At 41.3% G+C, this 26,110-nt stretch overlaps 1 protein-coding gene across 1 annotated transcript in view; it reads left to right on the top strand.

The window, feature by feature from the left end:
- The first annotated feature begins 6,584 nt into the window (after positions 1-6,584).
- The window catches only part of VWC2L (von Willebrand factor C domain containing 2 like), a 490,745-nt gene continuing 471,219 nt past the window's right edge, over positions 6,585-26,110 (top strand). Inside the window, exon 1 of the mRNA XM_029606124.1 lies at positions 6,585-6,998. Coding sequence (XP_029461984.1) covers positions 6,609-6,998 — 390 coding nt within the window. The 5' untranslated portion in view covers positions 6,585-6,608. The remainder of the gene's footprint in view (positions 6,999-26,110) is intronic.

Below are 26,110 nucleotides of genomic sequence, written 5' to 3'. Positions count from 1 at the left end.
TTTTAACATTGCTGCATACTGAGCATAGGATTCAATATATTGTCCACAGTGACTGCAAAGTCCTTTATCTGAGTGGTAACCCTAATGTAGAATACAAGAATTTGGGAGGGGGGGAGCTTAATAACAAAGCATGTCATGCTGAGTTAGTATGGATCACTAACTAGGAAGTATCTGGCAGATCCCAAAGAGGAAATCTATTCCTAATTGCTCACTTCCAGGGATAAGTCTGCCTTGCTAATAATTGCTAGGGATGTGCAGAGCAAAAGTTTAAGTTCATATGTCCAAAGGGGGTCCCATTTGCGGTCAATATGGACATAAACAGAATTCAATGAGTTGAGTATATGTCCATATGTGCAAATAAAAATTTAAACCCCTCACCCTCCTTAATCCCTCCCCCCAAGACTTACCACAACTCCCTGGTGGTCCAGCGGGGTCAGGACGCCATTTCTGACCAACTTTGCAAGGAGCACGTGATGTCGGCGTCACGTGATTCCCCGTGGGGTCGCTTCCGGGATCCTCGTTCGGCCCAAAAGGAACTTTTGGCCAGCTTGGGGGGGCCTCCTGACCCCCCCAAGCTGGCCAAAAGTTCCTTTTGGGCCAAAAGAGCGTTCCGGCGCAAACCCGCGGGGAATCACATGACGCCGCGTCACTCCGACGTGGCGCCGACGTCACGTGCTCCTCGGAAAGGATTTCAGAAATGGCGTCCTCACTCCTCGCTGGATCACCAGGGAGTTGTGGTAAGTCTTTGGGGGGGGATTAAGGAAGGTGAGGGGTTTAAATTTTTATTTTGGATCAACAATCACGATTTCCAACTTATTCAACATAGCTATGTTGAATAAGTTGGAAATCCGATCGTTTATGTCTCATCACTTTTTTAAGTTAAAAAAAAAAAAGTAGCGTTTTACATTTATGTTCAATACGAATGCACACCCCTAATAATTGCATGTGGACTTTTCATTCAGAAACTAGTACAAATCCCTTTTCAAATCTACTATGCTAGATGCCTAGATCTCATCTGGCAAAAATTTTCACAGCTTAACTTTCTCAAATTTGTTTTTAACATGTTACCAGTTAGTTTCATGGAGTGTCTCCTAGTCCTGTTTGAAAGAATAACTTCTCCTATTCCATCCCACTCATGATTTTATAAATGTCTGTTCTATCCCCTTTTAGTCATCTCTTCTCCACGCTGAAGAGTCCTGTCCCATGTAGCCTTTCTTCAGGGGAACCATTCTACCTCCTTTATGATTTGTGTTGCTCTTCTCAAGACTTTTCCTAGTTCTGCTATATCTTCTTTGAGATGTGGCCACCAGAACCCCACACAATACTCAAGATGTGATTTTATCATGGATCTATGCAAAGGCATTTTGATATTCTCAGTTTTATTCTGCATTCCTTTCTGAATCATTTCTAACATTCTATTTGCTATTTTTTTTAACCATCATCGCATGCTAAGCTGAGGATTTCAATGTTTTGTCCACAATGACTCCAAGAACCTTTTCCTGGATAGTGACTCCTATTATGGAATCCAGCATTGGGTACCTATAGTTTGAATTATTTTTTTCCTATGTGCTTCAGTTTGCACTTGTTAACTGTAAATTTCAGCTTTACTCCAGATTATCCTTTAGTGTTCCAAAGGATAAAATAATCAGATTTTGTGTTTAAAATGTTAAGTGTAACCTTAGAATCTTTGTTGAAGGGTTATCTATTTCAATTGAATTCATGCCAGTAAAGAATTATTTAAGCACCATTACTGGTGCTTTCCCTAGTAAATGCTCATACTCTACTGAAGAAGTTGGATACACTGAATATTAATGATATGTATTAGTTGTAAATTTGTTATAATATTTTGTGACAGGGATGGGACCCTTCAATCAAATATACAGAGCAAAGAAACATAGAATATGACAGCAGATAAGGATTATTAGGTGCCTCTAGTATGTCCAATTTCATTGCTAATGCAATGTTCTTGACCCCAGTTGACCTCCGACTTTTCCCTTTCTTCACTAAAGTTTCACTCTGCTTATACCATGCTTTCTTGAATTCCTGTCTTCCAGTTAATATGCCTCAAAATATTGTGCATAGGAAGGGTAAGTTTCAAAGAGAACTGGTAACTTGTTTCCCTTCAAAAATGTACTGGCTAGCTAGTACTGCAGGGGGGATTTTCCCCACCTACTTTGCAGGTACAAAGAATGCTGGGGAAAGCAAGAGAAAAATTAGCACAGGGTTTTGTGTATTTTTGCCAGGCTGCCCCCAGTGCCAGCCCTTTTATGTGCAAGGAAAATTATGCAGGGCAATTTTTAGAGGTGGATTTACAACAGGCAAAAACCCTTTTACCTGCAGAAATCCCTTTGAAAATTCCCCTTATATGTTAAATAAGCAGTCCGGGCATGGTGATGCGGTATGGTCACACAATCAAACCAAATGCTGAAATCCCACTAAATCTTTGAATTATTCACAGAGATATCCTTCAAAATAGAAGGAAGGACTTCAGAGTACAAAGTGCAAGCAAGAGGCTTCCACCACATGTTTCTTAAATCACATTATAATCAGTCTAATAAACCTACAATATTTAATGTGAAAGAAAATTCAAAGGAAATGTAAACATTTTCAAACTATGGGCCTGATTTACTAAGGCTTTTCTCCCATTTTGTGTCTATGGGAAAAATGCTTAGTAAATGAGGCCCTATGTGATGCCCAATATGAAAATAAGCATTCAACAAAACATATCAAAAAATTACTATAGCGACAGCGCATTTAAGGTTTGCTGCTAAGGACTATCATACCAACCGTACATGCCAAATACATTTAGCTTATGCACACTTCTCCCAGATCATATGTAATCATCATCAGTCCTGTGATACGACCACAGAGATTGCACTATGAATAGAGATGCTGACACTGCTGATAATAGGAGGACTAGGGGGCATTCCATGAAGTTAGCAAGTAGCACATTTAAGACTAATCGGAGAAAATTCTTTCACTCAACGCACAATAAAGCTCTGGAATTTGTTGCCAGAGGATGTGGTTAGTGCAGTTAGTGTAGCTGGGTTCAAAAAAGGTTTGGATAAGTTCTTGGAGGAGAAGTCCATTAATGGCTATTAATCAATTTTACTTAGGGAATAGCCACTGCCATTAGCAATGGTAACATGGAATAGACTTAGTTTTTGGGTACTTGCCAGGTTCTTGTGGCCTGGTTTGGCCTCTGTTGGAGACAGGATGCTGGGCTTCATGGACACTTGGTCTGACCCAGCATGGCAATTTCTTATGTTCTTATGATATACTTATCCCTGATGCAGTGCCCAACTCGAAACATAATGTTGTATCGGATGCTACGAAATGTTCACTGCTGCCACTGCTCTTGGACAAAAATTCTGCTCAAAAGGGAAGTAATTATTTTATTTGCACAAGGGACTAAAAAAAGGGACCATCACAGGACTGATAATTATATATGACCCAGGAGAAGAGTGCATAAGCTAAAAGTACTTGGCACATATGGGTGGTGTCGCTATAGTAATGTTTTGATGTTTTGTTGAATGCTTATTTTCATATTGGGTATCACATGATATGCATTCAGTTTTTTGACACTTTACATTTTGTGATACAACATTTTCAGTTTTTTCAAAACAAAAAATGTCCATAGTATCCATAGTGACGTAAAATATTTTTAAATGCTCATATTCTTATCAAAAGTTATTGCGCACTAAACAATCCCAGTTATCTCCAAAGTTAACATAATTTAATCTGACTTGACCAGCAATTTGCCTCATGGCTACATCAGGTAAATTCTGATGTGGTACTTTCTGAAAAAGAATATATGCTAACTACTTCACGTGTGATGCACCATCTACAATCCTTTCAAAAAGATATTTTTTACCAGGTGTGTGCACGAAGAGGTGGCTTTTAAAAGTCAAGCGTGTGTGTGCATTAATTAGGGGTGAACGAATAAGTCAGGCTCATGCGCGCTGAGTGGATTTTAAAAGCCACTGACATAATGCGCATAACTCCCAGAGTGGGCACATCTCAAAAGTTTTCAAAGGAGTGGGCATGAACCTGAGATGTGCGTGTAAATACTTACACAACGCAGCATGCACCAAGGTCTCCTGCTGTGTAACTGTACTTCTGCTATGGATGGCATGGAAGTTAAAAATTCAAGCTAAGTAGGCAGGTCTGCAGTGTTTTAAGGGGGTGTGAAGGCTAATTACACTAGGGCGAGTTTGGAGGATCTCTTTCTTAACTGGATGAACTAGGGACAAATTGGTTAACCTGGAAATAGTGTCAGCACGAGCCCCTTTAAAAATCCCCTGATTTATGCAATAGAAACGGAATTTGCGCACACATTCACAAGCCTACTTGAAATTTGGCGCATATGCTATAAACTGGCTGCATCCCTGGCCATCGGCTGACGTATGTGTGCAAATGTGCACATGCATGCCGGTTTGAAAGTTACCGACCCTTTATTTAGAACCGATAAAACAATTTCACAAAGATCCCATCATTGAAGGTTCTTTAACTCAGTTTTGAACTCAGAGCCTATTAGAAAGGTCTTAGTTCAAATTGATTATTTGATAAACCTTCCAGTGCGCCAATCAGACAATTCATTCATTTCTGATCCACCAATGAGGGAATACTATTCATATTTAGGGATGCGCTTTCATTTTATTTCATATGGAAAACATAATGAAAGAAAACAAACACATAATTGTTTTTCATTTTATTTTGTTTTCTCTCTCACCAGCCACCAGTCCCAAGGAGCCTGGGCCCTCTTCAGCCACTCTCCCCATTCCTTCCTCTCACTGCCAAAATGTAAAGCTTCAAGGACCCCCCACCAGCACTTCTGCCACCCTCAGTCTCCACCTAACCTATCCATGGGATTACTGAAGTCAAGAGGGGCAGGAGCGATCCCCTGTTGCTCCTGCCCCACCACATTCCTTGTCAAAATGGTGCCAGCTGGGCCTCAGGTTGGTGCCATTTTGTTGTGCAGAGGTACTTTCAGCAATTTCATGAAAGTAGAACTTAAAGGGGAGGGGGCTGGCCTGGAGGAGGTCTTGAATTTTTATATTTTGGTCGAAGGGGATTGAATGATGAGGAAGGGCTGTCCAGGCTTCTTTTGTTGTTTTCTTATTGAATGTTTTCCTTTTATTTTTAAATGTCTTTTATTTCAAATAAGCAAAACAAATTACAAACAAAATGGGAAAAAAAGCAATAGAAAAAAAATGTGAAATGTATACCCCTATCCTTATCCATTCATAAAAAGGCCCCATTCAATTTTCTATAAACTGAAGTGACAAGTGAGCCAGAGAAATCTTTGCTTACATTAACCTTCAGAACAGAAACACTTTTAGTTCCTTGCCATAAATGGAAACATTGTTACTGATTCTTTTCCATAAAGCTATCAATTTTACAAAAGATAACTGTATCCACAAAGATTCAAATTCAGACATAAACAAATTATCCAACATTGCTGCTATCATTGCTCTCCTAGCTGTTCTAGAAATTTGTAATTAAAATTGACCTTCAAAGATAAAAAAAAAAAATTTTGAGAGGTAAAGTGGCTAAATTAATTATGAAAGAGATAGGATCCTTATGTGGTCTTGCATGAGAATCCAAAACTTCTTTCACAGCACATAATCCTTCATCCTGTGATTGTGCTAGTGTATAAGGAATTTACGACCAATGTTACCAAAAAAGCATCCTTACATGATCAGATATGATGCTGTTTGGGCAATCATTGCAATGAAGTCTTTTTCTCAAACATTTTACAATAGCAGTCTCAGTATACAATGCTTAGTTCTCTCTAATTGCTTCCATGTCCAGGTCTTTATCTGACTGATATCACCTTGTCTACCAGGCATTACTTTACTAAAATAAATATTCAATAGATATATATTTAAAATGCCCAGGAAACAACTACTAGAAGCCAAATCCTGCCTAGCTTTCCTAGTAACCTCCTCTACCATCACCCTCATGAACAAAATTGAAAACTGCTTTATAAATCAATTGTAAAAACACATCTGGAAAAAGTTCAGTGTTCAGAGATATCAAGGCAATTGTGCGTCAGTGATATATTATGGTCTTTGTGGCCATTTCTCAGCTCAACTACTTCACTGTGCTTGCTGCAGTAAGAGCAAGTTGAAAACATTGTGCACTTCAGTGCTGCAACATTATAAAGAAAATAGGATTCTTCCCATACAATTGTATCTTACATTGTAAATCAAGCAGTGCAAGCTTTGTTAATAGTACAAGTCTCGGGAATTAGAGTTACATTTCTTCTTTGAGCTATTGATACTCATAAACTTGGCCAATAAATGCATCATACAATAAGAGCTTGATGAAAATGATTGTTTACATTTGCCAATTCTGCTTTCTTAGTCTTTGATTATTTTTTTAGGGAAGGGAAAGACTGACGATATATTTATTTCTGATAAATAGTATTTCAAAATAGATTTGACATGCATTAATGTACAGGCTGAGAATATAACGTTGTGGCTGTATTTTTAATATTTCCTTTTTTTTAAATGTTTGTTTTCAGCACCTTGAACATACACATGGAAGCAGCTAAGTACTTTTAAAATTGGAGTGCAGCCCTATGTGGAAGACTGTGTTGGGGGATGGCTCTACATACTGATGCAGCATGTGTACTTTTGTTGGCAATCTCTGCTTTGGTTATCCCAGCTGCTATTAATCAGGAAGACTATCCTGCTGATGAAGGAGATCAGACGTCCAGTAATGACAATCTGATCTTTGATGACTATCGAGGAAAAGGGTGTGTGGATGACAGTGGCTTTGTATATAAACTGGGAGAAAGGTTTTTCCCAGGGCATTCTAACTGTCCATGTGTATGTACTGAGGATGGACCTGTCTGTGACCAACCAGAATGCCCTAGAATCCATCCTAAGTGTACCAAAGTGGAACATAATGGCTGTTGTCCAGAATGCAAGGAAGTGAAAAACTTTTGTGAATACCATGAGAAAAGTTACAAGATCTTGGAGGAATTCAAGGTATGATATATTTTCTTGATAATATATCAAATTATGTAAGGATACTAGAGAAATGATTGTATAGGAATAACTATATGAACTGAGTAGATTAGTTTCTGCAGCATGTCTTAAATCAGTCCACAACTTAAAAGTGTTTAAAAATGAATTTCACACCAAAAATATCAAGCAGATAGCATATTTTTTCATTTAGAATGTAAATACTGTGGGGTTGATTTTCAAATGGATATAGCTAGTTAAGGGAATGGTCAACTAGATCCATTTGGGTGAACAGCCCTCCCCACAGATCAGCTAAAATGGCCACCTTGTTTTACTAGCTCTATTTAGTCACTCCAAAAATGTACATTCCATGAGACATGGTTGGGTAAACAGGAATAGCTGGTTTAAATCTATCTGGCTATAAGATAGCCAGTTAATTTTCTTCTCAGCACCATTGCTATCTAGTTATTTCAAATTAGCCAATCATTTAGGGCCTGATTTTCAAAAGCATTTATGTGCATAAACCCCAGTTGTATGCATGTAAATTGGCTTTTGAAAATTACCAGGGGTTGTAAGTATACAGGTACCTGCAAAAGCAGTTTTGCATATACTTTTATGCATACCAGAAAGAGGCATTATGGGGGAGTGGAGCTGGGGGCAGGAGAACCATTTACACACATACTTATGATTTTTGAAAGCATGCATGTAAATATGTGTATACACATTTACATCTGCTCACTATCAGGCATAAATGTGCATGCGTATGCTATGCAGGGATATGCCCCAAAGTTTCACAATAGATTTACGTTTTTAAATCTTCTTTGAAAATTTGAGCTTAAGTCTGCATGTATTTTCTGTACATGGACTTGAGCCCAGAAGTCCTACTTACAATGTTTCCCACCCAGCACAGCCCCAGCACTCTACATGCCACCTTCCCGCCCAGCACACTCCCCTCACCAGATAGAGTCCTCTTCAACCCATAAAATATATAGCTCCAGCATTCTTTGCTCTCCTATCCAACTACCCAGCACAGCCTCCCATATACTGTATATCCAGCACTCTCCATTGCACCACTGCTGTCTTCCTTCTCCTGATGGCCTGGATTATTATTGGCATGGGAATGCGCAAACTGGCAGATCCACTCCTCAGCCCCCCAGAGGCCACATCAGGAGGAACCCAGGTGGCTGCACACTTTGGTGTTTTTCAGTTTAGACTAGAAGACCTGATATTTGCATCAGGAGTGTTTCACTGGGGTCTCTCGATTTAAGCCAAATATCAAAAGCCATAAACATAATCCACAAGGTTTGTGTAAGCTTATTATCAGCTCATATACTCCCTAGTTTTTTTACTGCTACTATAAATTGTGTTCTTCAGCTTTTAGACATTTTAATTGGAAAGCTACTTGGATTGAAAATATGAATGGTTGTGAGACCATATAGTCACAAGACTAATTGCTCTGCTTACATTGTCTAAGCTGTTTAGTAATGTAAAATTCAGGTTGTTTCCATTTGAGTTCAATTTTGAAGTGTCATCAAGCATTGTGAAAGGAGCTTTTTGAGTCAATGTCATAAGTTATATGCAAATCAGATTCTGCTGTACTGATGTATTTATATTGGCTTGTCAATGGAGATTTATCTGCGCCATTTTATGAATACTAATGCTGTACAATATATGGATTTCAAAGGAGCAGATAATGAAATATTTATGAAATATTCTCCTAGTTCATAATTAAAAACTCATAAGGTATTAGAAAGGCTGAATTTCCTCAAGTAGATCATAAATCCATGTTTAAGCAATGGTATATGAAAACAGGATAAGCATTATTGCATAATTATGCACATTTAGTGTGTTCAACCTAAGACTTCTAGTCAAGCACCAGTGAAAGTGTGAAGGTGATTACAATTTCAGTTCAATACATGCTACAGAGTCTATCATGCCATGTTAGTTATGGACATAATAGCACTTCTCTTAAAACACAATTTTTACTTACCATTTCACAAAGTAAAATAATTTGTTTGTTTTTTTAAATTAAGTGCAACATTGACAGTCTCATTACCTCACATGTAGAAAATTTCAGGAAAATTGAATTTTTAAAGTAAATTACAACCTTCCCATTCAGTTTTTAAAAGGCAATGTTTTTTTTTAAATACATAATTTCTAATACTATTAAAAGTTTCAGCAATGTGATACCTTTTATTAGTTTGACTTTTCTAACTTGAGGTTTTTATGAAATCTGGATTTTATAATTGCTATCTGCATGAGCACAGTAAGAAAATTCTAACAAAATACAATATTTGGGAACATCAGCACATTATTTCAAGTTATTACCAAGGAAATTTTTGTGAATGTGTAAAAATATATAGAAAGTGAAACCACTCACTGAAAATAATATCCACTAATTAAACAGAAAACTAGGGTAGATAACCTTACAAAAATGTGTTAAATATCAATAACCTCTAAAATATTTTTCTTTATTAAATACAAAGACAATTCTTTTACAAATAATCATAGATAAATATCATTATTATACACAGATTAACCAGTTCCCCTACATTTTTATAAACAAATTAAGGGGGTTCCTATGGGATCCCTTCTGGCACCTTCAGTGGCATGCCTGTATATGGCAACTTTTGAAGAAATGTATATTTATCCATCTCCATTTATCAAATACATCCCCTTTTGGAAAAGCTATATAGATGACCTGTTCTGGATATGGTTGGGAAGTTATGAGCAACTCATGCAGTTTAAGGAATGGATCAATTCCATCGATATGAATTTGGAATTTATGATCCAGAGTAGTGATAGTTATCTTACTTTTTTGAATATGCTTGTTTTACATGGTGGAGGATAAATTAGTGACCATGGTATATTCTAAACCCATGGATAGAAATTCTATTTTGCATTTTGAAAGTTTTCATCCCAGGAAATTGAAGGAAAGTATCCTTATTGGGCAATTCCTGAGATATCACAGAATTTGTACATCAGTTGAGGAATATAAGATCAAAGCCCAGAATCTTGTACAGAAATTTATTTCATGGAGGTATTCTAGAAAATGTATCAATCAGGCTTACAAGAGGGCTCTGTATGCTAACAGAGATTTATTTATTTAAACAATTTTTATATCTCATTTTATTACTGGGGGGTAGTCAAAATGGTTTACAAGGTGAACATACATGTTAAAAACAAAATAAAATATTAAATACAAAGGTATGTAATACAAGAAAATAAATTAAACGGTTTGGGTTAAATTAAAATCGAAGGAGAAAAGAGTTAGATTCCAACTGGATTGTCAAAAACAGACATGTAGTAAGAATACTGAAGGAGGTCTCTGGCCTAATGAGCTAGTCAGGAAAGGTGGTAAGTGCTGAGTCATTATTTCTTACTAGGGAATGTTTTTTCGAAAAGATAAGTTTTTAAGTTCTTTTGAATTCTCTTACTGGAGGAGTTTCTAAGATTGTGTGGGATCGAATTCCAGACTAGAGGTCCAGCTACTGAAAAAGCTCTCTTTCTGGTTATGTCTAAATGTGCCATCTTGATGGTGGGTACTTCTAGAAGGTTTTTATTGGTGGAGCGGAGGCTTCTAATCAGTTTATAAATACGTAGCTGTGAGCTAAGCCATGAGGTGGTTTCATTCAATAGATTATAAATCAATGTAAGTATTTTGTATTTTATTCTAGCGTCTATTGGTTGCGAGTGTAGGGAGTAGAGAATCGAGGCGATATTCTCTTTGTGAGAGGTCCCTGTGAGAATGCACACTGCAGTGTTCTGGATCAGTTGAAGTGGGTGGAGGGCGTTTTGTTGGAGACCAATAAGCAATGCATTGCAGTAATCCAGACCATTGAAAATTAGAGATTGAAGAATTGTTCTGAAATCATTGAAATGTTGTTAACCTCAGGTCGCCCACAAATCAAGAGACTGGTGTATTGTATCCCTTATTCCTCCAGATCAACTCTTATTACAAAGATCATCTTGAAACACTGGCCAGTCTTAAGGTCTTTGCCTGGATTTGATGATAACCCCATTTTTGCTATAAAGAAAGGGAGAAATTTGAGTGGCAGTATACAAGGACAATTTAGGTTCTCCAGGTACTCTGTATGTAACAATACATTGGTTATTGATGTATTTGAGTATATACATTTAAAGCATCCCTTTGTAATTAATGGTTGTTACTAGGGATTTGAATCGTTTTTTGGCGATTTTTTTAAATCGTCAAATCGTTAGAGTGCGCGATACAATACAAATTCCCAAGATTTATCGTCAAAAATCGTTAAATCGGGCACACCAAACAACCCTAAACCCACCCCGACCCTTTAAAAAAAAATCCCTTACCCTCCCGAACCCCCCCAAAATGTTAAATTACCTGGTGGTCCAGTGGGGGGGGGGGGGGGGGGTCCTGGCGCGATCTCCCGCTCTCGGGCCATCGGCACCATTTTGGCTGCCACTAATATAAATGGCGCCGATGGCCCGATAAAAAAAAAGCCCCACCTGACCCTTAAACCGACCCCCTTAGCCTCCCCCACCCAAAACCTTTTAAAATTACCTGGTGGTCCAGGGGGGGCACGGGGAGCAATCTCTCGCTCTCGGGCCATCGGCTGCCACTCATAAAGATGGCGCCGATGGCCCTTTGCCCTTACCATGTGACAGGGTATCCGTGCCATTGGCCGGTCCCTGTCACATGGTAGGAGCACTGGATGGCCGGCGCCATCCAGTGCTCCTACCATGGAAATGGAGATCTGGATCATAGAGGTACTCACTGAAGAGTAGTGCAGGAATCCTCCTGGTTGATGATGAAAGTGGGACCCGAGGTCCGTGGTGCAGGATACTCTGAGCTGGATAGGCCCTTGAGGAGCGAGTACCTGGAAGCACAGATAATCTTGAAAAGAGAAGAGACCCCCGAGGAGCGGTTGTCTAGGTTAGTAGTAGAAACTCCAAAGGGTAGTTAGAAGCGAGAGGCCCCCGAGAACCGGGTGCCCAGAGCTTCTTCTGGAGCGAGATACCTCGGAGGGTAGCGAGGAGTCTAAGTGTGCAGCTTAGAAGCGGTCAGAGTAGCTAAACCAAAGTCCTTGCTAACTCGTTCGTTAGGAGCAGAGCGGAGGCTTTAAATACCCGGAGGTATTGATGTCATGCGGTGGGGACGCTCCCGAGATTCCCGCCATGAAGTGTAGATAAGCATAGGCAGCATGCGCGCGCGCACGCACCCTAGGAGGTCACGGGAATGAGCATGGCAGATGGGGATGCCCATGCTGAGTTGGAGATGCCGAGGGTTTCAGCACTCGGCACCGGAGGCAGCCATCTTACCCATGGAGGAGGAGAAGGGCAAAAAAGAGGTGAGGCAGAGTGGTCACAGCTGTCTGCGACCAACGGACACAACACAAAAAGCCTGTGAGGGACTCAGTTGGGCCACTAGATGACCAAGGGACAAAAGGGGTGCTCAGGGAGAACAAGGAAATAGCAGAAAGAATGAATTAATTCATTGCCTCACTTTTCCAGAGAAAGATGATGGGAATATACTGTTATGGTTATGAGGTGTTGGAGTGGATTCTTGGGTACTGCGGTGATGGCCACTCCCACAGGGATGAGCCCCATGAGGAACCGAAGTACTAGGCTAGATTCTATACACGCAGACACAGAGAAGTTGTATTTATTTATTTAATTTTATTTGTATTGAAATTTCAACTTAATTTTACATAACCAAATGTTCACAGAAACACAGATAATAATAATACGATAATTAAAGAAAAATTACAACATTCGCAAATACAATTATATATCTGTATGATAGTTATAGGTAACCTGGGAATCCAATGAAAACATTGAGCAGCTATTGAAAAACTTTCTATAACTATTTAATACATTTGCCATTTTCAGGACATGAATTGTGAATATTCCTAATACCAAAACCTGTGGTATATCATCAGGAAGATGAATCCAAATAGGTGCGCAATTGCACTGGATCAAAGAAGATGTATCTAGTGTCTTGATATATTACTATGCATTTACATGGAAATCGGAGTATAAATTTTGCTCCTCTAGATATCACCTCCTGTCTCATTTGCAGAAACTTTCTCCTCTTTTCTTGAGTATTTTTAGTTACATCCGGGTAAATCCAGATTCTATACCCATGGAATAAACCACCTTGATTATGTAGGTATAATCTTAATACTGCGTCCTGCACTGTAATGAAGACAAAGGACACCAGCAACGTTTCTCTTGTTTCAATAACAGTGTCCAATGTCAGATCCAATAATGCAGAAACATTTAAGGATTCTTCTTGACTTCCTGGAAGTTGTTTTTTCTTAATTCCTTGTTAACATTCCTTGGGGTGTAATATATTTTAGTAATAGCTGAAATCCCCTCGTCAGTAAAATTTAGAACATTTTTAAGGTAACTCTTAAACATATCTTGCGGAGACACAGCAGTAACTTTCAGAAAGTTTAGTATCCTCAAGTTAACTCTTCTGGTGTAATTTTCCATTTTCTCCATTCGATTGAAACATATAGTTTCAGACTTAATGAGATTATGTTGTACTTCTTCTATATGCTTAATTTTTTGATCATTCTCATTTAAATTACTTTCCAAGGTTAATATCTTTGTGTCAAGAGTCTTTATATGTTGCATATTTTCTTTCAGAAGACTTGACGTTGCTTTAATTGAATTATCCATTGAAAGGAACATTTTCCATATTACATCTATTGTTATTTCCTGGGGTTTAACCAGGGAAAAAGAGTCAAAAACTTGTACCTTGTGTTCTCCTCCTCCTGTAACCAAAGGCTCCCCAGTTTCGTCATCGTCCAGCTGTTCCATGGCCTCCATGTCCCCGGAGCCTTGAGCCCCAAGGCTCTCCAAAACGGAAGCTTTATCTGCGTCATTTCTAGGGACAGATGCTTTAAATGAAGCCGCTTTCCCCTCTAGCCACTTGGCTGTGGTGTCTTCAGATGAACTGAAAATCCCTGACGGTGGTTCCGGGGGATTTGGTGCACCGGGGCTGAGGGATAACTCCTGCACCTGGGGTCCTGGCATCTGCTCCACGTCAGGCACTCCCGCGGTGCCTCTCCCCGGCTGATTCCTCATGATTCTGGTGAACAAGGACTCAATCCGCGGCTGTTTCATCAGAGGTAGGCGGTGATGTAGCGGCAAATTTTACTTTTGCCTTTCTTTTAGTGTGAGGCATAGTGTGGTAAAAAATTTATGAAGAAATTTGCAGGAAAAAAGGCAAACATATGAAAAGCCACGGAGCGGGGTTCCATGCATCCGATCTAAATGGCAGCCATCTTGGACTCTCCACAGATTAGAGAAGTTGTATTTATTGTACAGCTCGATGGGACTGCCCGGGGAGCGGGCAGCAGTGAAGGTAACCCAGTGAAGTACTCCAGGGGTCCTCAGCAGAGGAGACCAGCCTCACACTCGAGTAGGTGAGAGGCAGCGCAGCGTAGCAGGGACAGGTCCCAGATGTAGATATAGAGCGCTGAAGCTGAAGGTGAGACAGACTGAAAGAGTTTGTACTCACTGAAGCAGAAAGCTGTATGGTTGAAAGTCCTGGCAGGCAGAAGTTGTTCAGTGGCAGGCACTAGATTAGGGAGAGCAGGCCCTCGAGGAGCAAATACCCGGTTAGTGAAAAAATACCCTGAAGGGCAGAGAGAGCTTCCTGCGGCAGCTGGGAAGTGGCAGAGCAGCTTAGACAGGAGGCAATCCAATCCTTGCTAACTCAGATTGTTAGCAAACAAAGGGCAGGCTAAATATCAGGATGTGATGACATCACGCGGAGGGGACGCCCCCGAGGTTCCCACCATGACGTGGATAAAGATGTGGGTGGTGTGAACGCGTTCACCCTAGGAGGCCCTTAGGAATATCATGGAGAATATTATCGCCGTTGCCGATCCGTGGACACCGGAGAGAGCGGCATGAAAATGCGGCAGCAGCCATCTTCCCAAGGCTTGAGGAGAGAGAAGAAAGAAAGGTGAGGCACAGAGGTCGAAGCCAACTGAGACTGATGGATGCAAAATATACCCTCATGTGAATCATTCATTAATGGTGGGAGATTCTAAGCAACTAAAACAAATATATGTGACAATGGAGAATGCAGTATATATTACATTGACAAACTAAAGAGGAACAAATCACCAGGACTACCAGTTCTAAAACATAAAATTGCTAACCTGTTACTAGTAATCTGTAACCTATCATTTAAAACAAGCACAGTTCCTGAAGACCGAAAGGTGGTCAATCTGACTCACATTTTTAAAAAGGACTCCAAAGATGATCCAGGAAACTAAAGACTAGTGAGACTGACATCAGTACTGGGCAAAATGATAGAAGCCATTCTTAAAGCAATATCACTGGCCATATAGATAAAGTTCAGCCAGTTGATATAGGGTTAGATTTTAAAAGGTGTGTGCACGCCCTTCCTGCATGCATACATGGACACACCAATTTTATAACATGTGCGTGCCAGCACACATGTTATAAAATCCATGGGCCGTGCGCAGATGCTCGCCAGATTTTATAATCCGCGTGTGCATATGCAAGCGGCATGTGCAGGGGGGGGCCTAATTTTAGAAAAATATGCGCAACGACGAGATCAGGCCTCTCCCAGTTCCCTCCCATCCACTGCAATTAAGGAGCGGACTGGGAGGGAACTTTCCTACCCTCCTACCCATGCTCCCTCCCTCGTCCTCTCTCCTCCCCACCCCCTAAACCCTTTTGCCTATCTTTTCTTCTTTTTTCTTTTTTTACTTACTGCTCCGTTGGAGCAGAAGCAACTTGCGCCCGCCGGAGTCAGCCAGCGTGTGCTTCCCCGGCACAACGGCCAATAGCCGCTGTACTGGCTGCCTCCAGCCCCGCCCCTCTCTGCCCCCTGGACCGCACCGTTCCTTGGCCCTGGCACTTCTGTGCGTAACTGGGCCCCTTTGAAAATGCCTGCTAACTGTGTATCCCCTGTTTTCTACATGCGTGTCCGTTTAAAAATTCGGTCAATGGTATATTTGGATTTTCAGAAGGCATTTGACAAATTACCCCAAGAGGGACTCCTCAGGAAATTACAAAGTCATGGGATAGGAGGCCAGGTTCTATTGTGGATTGGTAACTGGCTAAAAGGCAAGAAACAGAGGGTAAGACTAAATGATCAGTTTTCCAATTGGGGAAAGAATAATGGAGTACCAGAGAAATTGGCACTGGGACCTGAGCTATTTAACATATTCATAAATGATCTGGAAAAGAGAATGAGTGACGTGATCAAATTTGCAGATGACACAACATTATTCAAAGTTGTTAAAACAGCAGTGGATTGCGAGGAATGGAAGAAGGACTTTATAAGACTAGGAGACTGGGCAACTGAATGACAGATCTAATTTAATATGGAAACATGCAAATTGATGCAAATAGGGAAAAATAAGTCCAGCTATATGGGTACATGATGTTGGTTCTGATTTGGGAGTCACTACCCAGGAAAAGGATCTTGGAGTTCTTGTGGACAGTACATTGAAATCCTCAGTTTAGTGCATGCTGGAAGTCAAAAAACAAGCAGAATGTTAGAATAATCCAAAAAAAGAATTGAAAAACAACAAAATATATTGCCTCCTTATGGAGCCATGGTGCAACCAACCTTGAGTATTGTGTGCAGTTCTGGTCACCCCATCTCAAGAAAGACATTGCAGAACTAGAAGAGATGCAGAGGAGGACAACAAAAATAATAAAGGGGATGGAGCATCTCTCCTATAATGCGAGGCTACTCAGGTTAGGGCTCTTCAGCTTGGAAAAGAGACAGTTGAAAGGGGACATGTTAGTAATTTATAAAATCTCAAGTGAGGTGGAACAGGTAAATAAAGGACAGTTATTAACCATAAGAACATAAGACTTGCCATGCTGGGTCAAACCAAAGGTCCATCAAGCCCAGTTTCCTGTCTCTGACAGTGGCCAATTCAGGTCACAAGTACCTGACAGGATTCCAAGGGGTAGATAGATTCCAAGTTGCTTATCCCAAGAATAAATAGATTTCTGCAAATCTATCTTAATAAAGGTTAATGGACTTTTCCTCCAGGAACTTGTACAAACCATATTTAAATGCAGCTACACCAATATCTTTTACCACATCTGGTAATGAATTCCAGAGCTTAATTATGCGTTGAATAAAATATCTTTTCAAATAGTACTAACACAAGGGGCCACTCCATAAAACTAAAAAACAGCAGATTCAAAACAAATCGCAGAAATTACTTTTTCACTCAGAGCACTATCAAGCTGTGGAATCTATTGCCAGATGATGTGATCAAGGTGACAGGCACAGCAGGGTTTAAAAGAGGTTTGGACAAGTTCCTACTTAATTTCCCTATCTATATGGATAGGTGGAAAGAGTGGGCCAATGATTCTCCAAAGGCTAACACAGGGGGTCATTTTCTATCACTTATCGCATGCGATAGCTTGCCGGGGGCGGAGTCGGGATGGCAAAGAGGCCGATGCTGTGATGTCTTTGCAGGCAGCGATAAGGTAAGCACCATTATCATCGCCAGTAGAGCGCCCAATAGCGCCACCTTTCACGGAGGCGCTATTGGGTGCGAAAGCTGGCAGCAATAACACCGCGGTGGTGCGATGGCTTTTGCAGGCCCGCCCCCCACCCCTGTTTTCACTGGATTCACCATTCTGCATTAGAATGGTGAATCCAGGCCACAGTTAGCTACACAACTAGGTAGAATCATCTGATGGTGCCAATGTGGAACATTTCCTAGAAGCACCGAAGGCTTTTTCAAGCATGCATGGAACTTCCTGCTCTGTTGCTGTTAATTCCCACAGTATTTTTTTGGTCCATAGATGATATCAAATACATGTTTTCCCTTTTAGAGAGAAAAAGTTGTTTCTCCACAATTGGACTGATACTTCTTTGGTCTTCTCAAGGCTGGATTTAAGATCAGGAATGGGAAGAGGTATTTTGCTCCTGGAAATCAAAGAGCAGCATAGGGAGATTTAGTCTTTGGGAACTTTCAGAATTTGGTGCCCTAGGCTCTTACATAGAAACATAGAAACATAGAAATGACGGCAGAAGAAGACCAAACGGCCCATCCAGTCTGCCCAGCAAGCTTCACACATTTTTTCTCTCATACTTATCTGTTCTCTTAGCTCTTGGTTCTATTTACCTTCCACCCCCACCATTGAAATATCTAGCTTGATTAGTTAGGGGTAGTAGGGGTAGTAAACCGCCGGCAATAAGCAAGCTACACCCATGCTTATTTGTTTTACCCAGACTATGTTATACAGTCCTTATTGGTTGTTTTCTTCTCCCCTGCTGTTGAAGCAGGGAGCTATGCTGGAAATGTGTGATGTATCAGTCTTCTCCCATGCCGTTGAAGCAGAGAGCCATGCTGGATATGCATCGAAAGTGAAGTATCAGACACATTTGGTTTGGGGTAGTAACCGCCGTAACAAGCCAGCTACTCCCCGCTTTGTGAGTGCGAACCCTTTTTTCTTCTCCCCTGTCGTTGAAGCACAGAACTATGCTGTATATGCATTGAAGGTGAAGTATCAGGCTTATTTGGTTTGGGGTAGTAACCGCCGTAACAAGCCAGCTACTCCCCTCTTTGTGAGTGTAAATCCATTTTTCCACATTTCCTCTTGCTGTTGAAGCTTAGAGCGATGTTGGAGTCACAGTAAGCATGTGTATGTTTATTGAATAAGGGTATTGTCTCCAGGCAGTAGCTGTCATTCTGGTGAGTCACCCACTCTTCATTGGCGGCCTCTTGACTTTATGGATCCACAGTGTTTATCCCACGCCCCTCTGAAGTCCTTTGTCTATGTTTCCTATGCCTAAATCTGGCCCTAGGTCTTATGGCTAATGTTTCAATGCTTTAAGCTTTTATTTTCCTTCCATGATGCAGCCACCTGACCTCAAGATTTTTTTCTTCTGAGTGAGGCCTTGGTCAGGCTTTAATCACCACAATTTTATCTTTTGATTTTATCATGCCTGTTTTCTTTACATTTTCTAAAATGAATGTTAGTGCCTTCAAGCACTGCCTTTACTGGTGTCACAAGATGTCCATAATTGACATTGCTATAGCACTGAATAAAGCACTAGATATAATTGGCATTTCAGAGACCTGCTGGAAGAAGGATAATGAATGGAACACTGTGATACCTGGATACAAAGTATATCACAGTGATAGGATAGATCACATTAAGAATATAAGAACATAGGAAATTGCCATGCTGGGTCACACCAAGGGTCCATCAAGCCCAGCATCCTGTTTCCAACAGAGGACAAACCAGGCCACAAGAACCTGGCAAGTACCCAAACACTAAGAATATCCCATGCTATTGATGCAATTAATAGTAGTGGCTATTCCCTAAGTAAACTTGATTAATAGCCATTAATGGACTTCTCCTCCAAGAACTTATCCAAACCTTTTTTGAACCCAGCTACACTAACTGCACTAACAACATCCTCTGGCAACAAATTCCAGAGCCTTATTGTGCGTTGAGTGAAAAAGAATTTTCTCCGATTAGTCTTAAATGTGTTACTTGCTAACTTCATGGAATGCCCCCTAGTCCTTCTATTATTCATAATTGTAAATAACCGAGTCACATCTACTCATTCAAGACCTCTCATGATCTTAAAGACCTCTATCATATTCCCCCTCAGCCTTCTCTTCTCCAAGCTGAACAGCCCTAACCTCTTCAGCCTTTCCTCATAGGGGAGCTGTTCCATCCCCTTTATCATTTTGGTTGCCCTTCTCTGTACCTTCTCCATCGCAACTATATCTTTTTTGAGATGCGGCGACCAGAATTGCACACAGTATTCAAGGTGCGGTCTCACCATGGAGCGATATAGAGGCATTATGACATTTTCCATTTTATTAACAATTCCCTTCTTAATAATTCCTAACATTCTGTTTGCTTTTTTGACTGCTGCACAACACTGAGCCAACGATTTTAAAGTATTATCCACTATGATGCCTAGATCTTTTTCCTGGGTGGTAGCTCCTAATATGGAACCTAACATTGTGTAACTACAGCAAGGGTTATTTTTCCTTATATGCAACACCTTGCACTTGTCCACATTAAATTTCATCTGCCATTTGGATGTCCAGTCTTCCAGTCTTGCAAGGTCCTCCTGTAATGTATCACAGTCCGCTTGTGATTTAACCACTCTGAATAATTTTGTGTCATCCGCAAATTTGATAACCTCACTCGTTGTATTCTTTTCCAGATCGTTTATATATATATTGAAAAGCACCGGTCCAAGTACTGATCCCTGGGGCACTCCACTGTTTACCCTTTTCCACTGAGAAAATTGACCATTTAATCCTACTCTCTGTTTCTTGTCTTTTAACCAGTTTGTAATCCACGAAAGGACATCACCTCCTATCCCATGACTTTTTAGTTTTCGTAGAAGCCTCTCATGAGAGACTTTGTCAAACGCCTTTTGAAAATCCAAATACACTACATCTACTGGTTTACCTTTATCCACATGCTTATTAACCCCTTCAAAAAAATGAAGCAGATTTGATAGGCAAGACTTCCCTTGGGTAAATCCATGTTGACTGTGTTCCATTAAACTATGTCTTTCTCTATGCTCTACAATTTTGATCTTGAGAATAGTTTCCACTATTTTTCCCGGCACTGAAGTCAGGCTCACTGGTCTATAGTTACCTGGATCGCCCCTAGAGCCTGGGGGCAAATGGCCACCCTCCAGTCTTCAGGTACAATGGATGATTTTAATGAGAGGTTACAAATTTTAACATTGGTGTAGGGGTAGCGCTATATGTTAAAGAGGGTATAGAGTCAAACAGGATGAAGGTTCTTCAGGACACCAAATGCACTGTAGAATCTTTATGGATAGAAATTCCATGTGATAAGGGGGATAGAATAGCACCTGGCCCGAATGAACAGACGATTAAATACTAACAGAAATTAGGGAAGCTAATAAAATTAACAAAACAATAATAATGGGTGATTTCAATTACTCCAATATTGATGGGTAAATGTCACATCAGGACATGCTAAGGAGGTAAAGGTTTTAGACAGAGTTGGTGTTTTGGTAGGGCATGCTAGGCAGGTGCACTGGTCTCTGTGAACTGAGGGGCACCCTAGGTACCACTAGCATCACCCATCACACAGCAGCAGGGCCGCAGGGGATCCCATCCCACCATAACTGAAGAAATGCCTCGAGTGGCTGTGGTGGACCCCATCCTGCCACAGTCAAAGATAGGCCACCTGGGGGTACCCTGAGTGGGACGGGGGGGTGCTTTTCATGCAGGGCACCAGTTACCCTAGAGCCAGTCCTGCTTCTAGATGAAATGAATGACAACTTCATGGATCAACTGGCACAAGAACTAACAGTCCTAAACCTTAATGGAATATATGATTTAGAGTGAGAGGTAATGGTGTTGGGCCTACTTGGAAATACTGATAATAACATGAACAGATTTGACTTAAGAATTGGAGGGAGGACACTTAAAGAAATCTACAATGATAGCATTTAACTTTCAGAAGTGAGTCTATGAGAAAATGAGAAAAATGGTTAGACAAAACTGAAAGGAACAAATGCAAAGGTTAAGCATGTTCAGCAATATATTTTTAAATAATGCCCATGTCTGATAAAAAAAAAATCCACCAATTTATAGTTCCAACTCAGGCAAATGAAGGCATTAGCTGGGGTGTCTAATATAGTTTCAACCCAGTTTTCTGTCATCAGAAATTGGTGGATTTTTTTGTTAGCAATTGTTGTGTTGAAGCGATGGACACTGTCTCTTGGCCAGTGGGTGGTGCTCTTTCTGCCTACTTCTAAAACAGAGGTCCTTTAGGTTAGAGCTCATTAGGCTGGGGACTACCAGTAAAGAGGGTGTTGTGGAGTGAGGACCTGACCTATATCCTCTGCAACTTCAACATAGTACGTAAAAAGCTTCCCACTCCAATTGCCTAACCCCTTAGATAGGCCTGAGATAGACTCCCTCATGCAGAAGAGACAGAAAAACCAATGTGTAGTTCAATACAAGATTTTATAATTTCAGAAAACAAATTTCCAGGGGGTTTAAAACAATAATAAATGCACAACAAAACACCACTTTGCTTATCTCTTAATAATTTTTTATTTTCCATCTTCAAACCAGTGTTTATAACCAAGAACTTTTTCCTAGAGATCTCTTCTTCCTACTCGCATATTTTACTTTGGTACCCAAAACCTGTATGAAGAAATCTTTGTGATTAACTAACCAGTGACAGTTTTGTTTGCCTGATTTTTAAGTCTCTCCCAACTACAGACACCTTAATCTACAGGGTTTAACAATTCTTCCCAGCTTTAACTGCCTATGAACACCCACTGATTAAACTGGCTTGACAACAAGTACACGTATCTGAGGCTTTTGTTAGTTCAACTGCTAGTGGTCCTTAAGCAATCTTAACCACTATGTGTTCTTCCCTTTTATCTCATTTAAGACCTACAGAGGAATGGCAAATGTCTAAGCACTAATTAACCTGGCTCCTCAAAACTCTAATGGAAGACTGACTTTTCAGCAGCTTAAAGTTTACAGGGAATCAATTACTGCAGAAAAAAAACAACATTCAAGTAGTTTCCCCCCTCAGGTCCAAATACATTCTAACCAAGGAATCATTTTTCCAGGAGCTTAAAGTTTACATAGAATCTATCACTATAGCCATATATTCCAGCAGTGGCAGAGTTTAGTTCTCAATGTTCAAGAGTGAACTTAGTAACTTTAAATTAACTCTTAGACTCAAAGCAGGTATATTTTGTAGATTACTATATCTTCTAACATTCCCAAATCAAAAATACCTAACTCTGGAAAGCATTAGACACTGCCACCTACATCTTATTCCCTTTCCATCTTAGTTTTAGCTCTAATAAATGAGAGAGAAGCACACATAACTCTAACTTAACTCTGTGTGAGGGCTCAGTCTGAAGATAGGTCCCCTTCTGCTTCTGCCTTTCCTTCCTTATCTTCTTCCTCCTCTCCTTCCATGGATTTTGGTAGTGGGACTGCTACTGCTACTGCTGCTGCTGCTACTGCTACTGCTCCTGCTACTGCTACTGCTACTGCTACTGCTACTGCTGGATCTCTCCTGGAACTGGAACCTGGAACTTCTGCATGTCAGGGAACTCTCTCATTTATAGCACCTGCTCACCAATTATGGCAAACCTGCTGAGTCACTTTGGTCCAGCCTACTCTTGCTCATGCTCTCTCACAGACTAGGTACTTGGAATTTTGGGAATTGTAGTCCCCTTTGGCAGCCATCTTAGCTTTTCTTCCTTTGGACAGATAGTTAGATCCTATCTACCAATGCATTATTTGCACACAGACTATCATAAATACTACTAATATATCACAGCAATATTTAGTTAAATAATTTTTCATATTGTGATACTTTTGATATATTGGAGATTCCACATTGTTTAAAAATATCATCCTGGAAGCCCAGATCAGATGTATTCTATGCATTAAAATAGGCAGAAGAAAGGCCAAACAACTGCTGGCATGGTTAAAATGTGAGGAGAGAAAAGTAATTCTAGTCAAAAGAGCATCTTTCAAAAAATGGAATAGGGACCTGAAAGATGAAAACAGGAAACAGTATAAATACTGGCAAGTTAGATGCAAAGTACTGATAAGGAAAGCAAAGACAGAGGGGCAGATTTTCAAAGGGGTACGCGCGTACCCCCCGAAAACCTGCCCCAAGCTCCCCCTGCACGCGCCGAGTGTAAGTCCCGGGGCTTTCCTGGGGGGGGCATGTCGAGGATGTGCCGCGGCAGCGCATCATCTGGGGGCGAGGTCGCGGGCGTGGTTCTGGCCTGGGGGCGTTTCGGGGGCATGGCCGAGGCCTCCGAAACTGCTCCCGGGCTGGGGAATCATGCACTGGAGGCCGGCCCAGCGCACGCAAGTTACGTCTGCCTTGGGCAGGCGTAACTTTGCCAACAAAGGTAGGGGGGGTTAGATAGGGCTGGGGGTGGGTTAGGTAGGGGAAGAGGGAGGGGAAGGTGCGGGGGGGGGGTGGAATGAAAGTTCCCTCCGAGGCCGCTTGGATTTCGGAGCGGCCTCGGAGGGAACGGAGGCAGGCTGTGCAGCTCGGCGTATGCAGGCTGCCGATTTTGCACAGCCTTGCGCGCACCGACCCTGGATTTTAATCTATTAATCATTTAAAATCCGGCGTACTTTTGTTTGTGCCAGTCGCATGAACAAAAGTACGAGCGGGCGTAATTTTTTTTAAAATCTACCCCAGAATTTGTAAATAAGTTTGCTGTGGAACCAAAAAATCATACTAAAATCTTTTTTATCATGTACATTAGAAGCAAAAAGCCTGTGAGAGAGTCAGCTGAATTATTAGATGCACTAAAGGAGGACAAGACTGTAGCAGAGAGATTAAATGAATTATTTGCTTCAGTCATTTCTGAAAAAGATCTAAGACAGATAGTCATGCCAAAAGTGATATTTAAAGGTGATGATTCAGAAGAACTGAAACAAATCTCAGTTAACCTGAAAGATGTTTAGGGTCCTTCATTTTCAGTTTAAACCAATTTTTACCCATACATTCTCGTATTTTTCAAAATAATAGGTTGATTAAAGAGCAACTCCAGAGCTTTGAATGCAGCATCTCAAGGCCTCCAGTAACTGCTGTCGGCCAAAGCACCTACAATGTTTCAAATCCAGCTCTTCACCAGTGAAAATGCTAGCTCTCCAGTGTAGCTGATATGGCATTTCAAGTCCAACATCCTCCTCCCTTTTCCCCTAAGTAGCCAAATTGCCTGCTGCTTGGTGCTGCTAATGCAGCATTTCAAGCAGACCATAGCCATCTGAAGCACTTCCTGGCAGGCTCCCTGACCTTGCGAAAAAGAAGTGCAGTGCCACATAATGTGGAAGCCTCAGTAAGTGTGCTGCTGAAGGAGAGAGGAGAAAACTAGAGCTACTACCAATAAGGATAAATGCTGTTGCAATGGGGGGAAAGGGAGAGCAAGTGAGAGATTCACATAAAAGATATAGGGAGAGAAAAGGACATGCTAGACAGGAGATGGGGGTAGAGATAGAGATGCTGCTGAGTGGGAGAATCTACTTATTGTTTTTGTTGTGGTTCTGGCTGCGAGCACCGTGGCCAGGCCCTTACCTCCGGGATCCTGGACCTGCTCCCGCTTCCAGAGGCCTGGTTTGCGGCCTGTTTGGTGGCGTCCCCGCTGGGGCTGTGCCGCTGCGAGGTCTCCCATGGACGCCCGGTGCCTAGGCACATGCGCGCGCCACTTGGGCGCTTTTCTAGGCCATTTCCCACCAGTGGTGACTCCGCCCAATTCCTGACGTCAGACGCCGCGGCCTTGATAAGCCGGCCACGGCCATCCAGTCTTTGCCTTGCAACGGGTTTGCCTCCCAGTTTCCTGTTGCGCTGTGCCCCGGAGTGACTCGCTTTGCTTCATCGCTCCGTTCCTGCTACAGTACCTGCCTGGTTCCTGCTTGCTTGCTACAGTACCTGCTTGGTTCCCACCTGCCTGCTACAGTACCTGGTTGGTTCCTGCTTGCCTGCTACAGTTCCTGCCTGGTTCCAGTACCCGAATCCTGCTACAGTTCTTGCCTGGTTCCAGTACCTGAATCCTGCTACAGTTCCTGCCTGGTTCCAGAACCCGAGCCCAGTTACAGTATTGCTACTGTCCTAGTCTGGTTCCAGTTACCTGTCCTGATCCACAACCCGCCTAAGTCCCAGCGGCCGGGCCCCGGGTGAAACCACCTAAGTCCCAGTGGTTGGGCTCCTACGGGCTCCTCCCAGGGGAGTACCAGCTTCCAGGGTGAAGAGCATCTACGTCCTGCCTGAACATCTGCCTCCCGGCCTGCTATTCATTAGAGACATTGACCACCTTTTCCAGTCTCCAGCAGGTCGGCCCAAGGGTCCACTAAACAGAGACTCCCATAACAGTTTTATTGTCCTAGCTTCTGTCCACCAACATAAATGTTGATATTTACCCATAAAAATGAGTCACATTTTTTCATTGATGTTCTTCTGTTTTTGTTCTTGTCATAATAAACCCTGATAAATTCCCAGGAAAAATGTAAAAAATGAAAATGAAGGTCCCTAAAGATGTAATAGAAAAAATCGACATACTAAAAAGTAGCAAATCAGAGTGCTGAAATAAAAAATGAAATTGCAATCCTGATATTAATAAT

Source organism: Rhinatrema bivittatum, chromosome 6, assembly GCF_901001135.1.
Source record: "Rhinatrema bivittatum chromosome 6, aRhiBiv1.1, whole genome shotgun sequence".
NCBI lineage: Eukaryota > Metazoa > Chordata > Amphibia > Gymnophiona > Rhinatrematidae > Rhinatrema > Rhinatrema bivittatum.
This window is presented reverse-complemented; position numbering and strand designations above follow the sequence as displayed.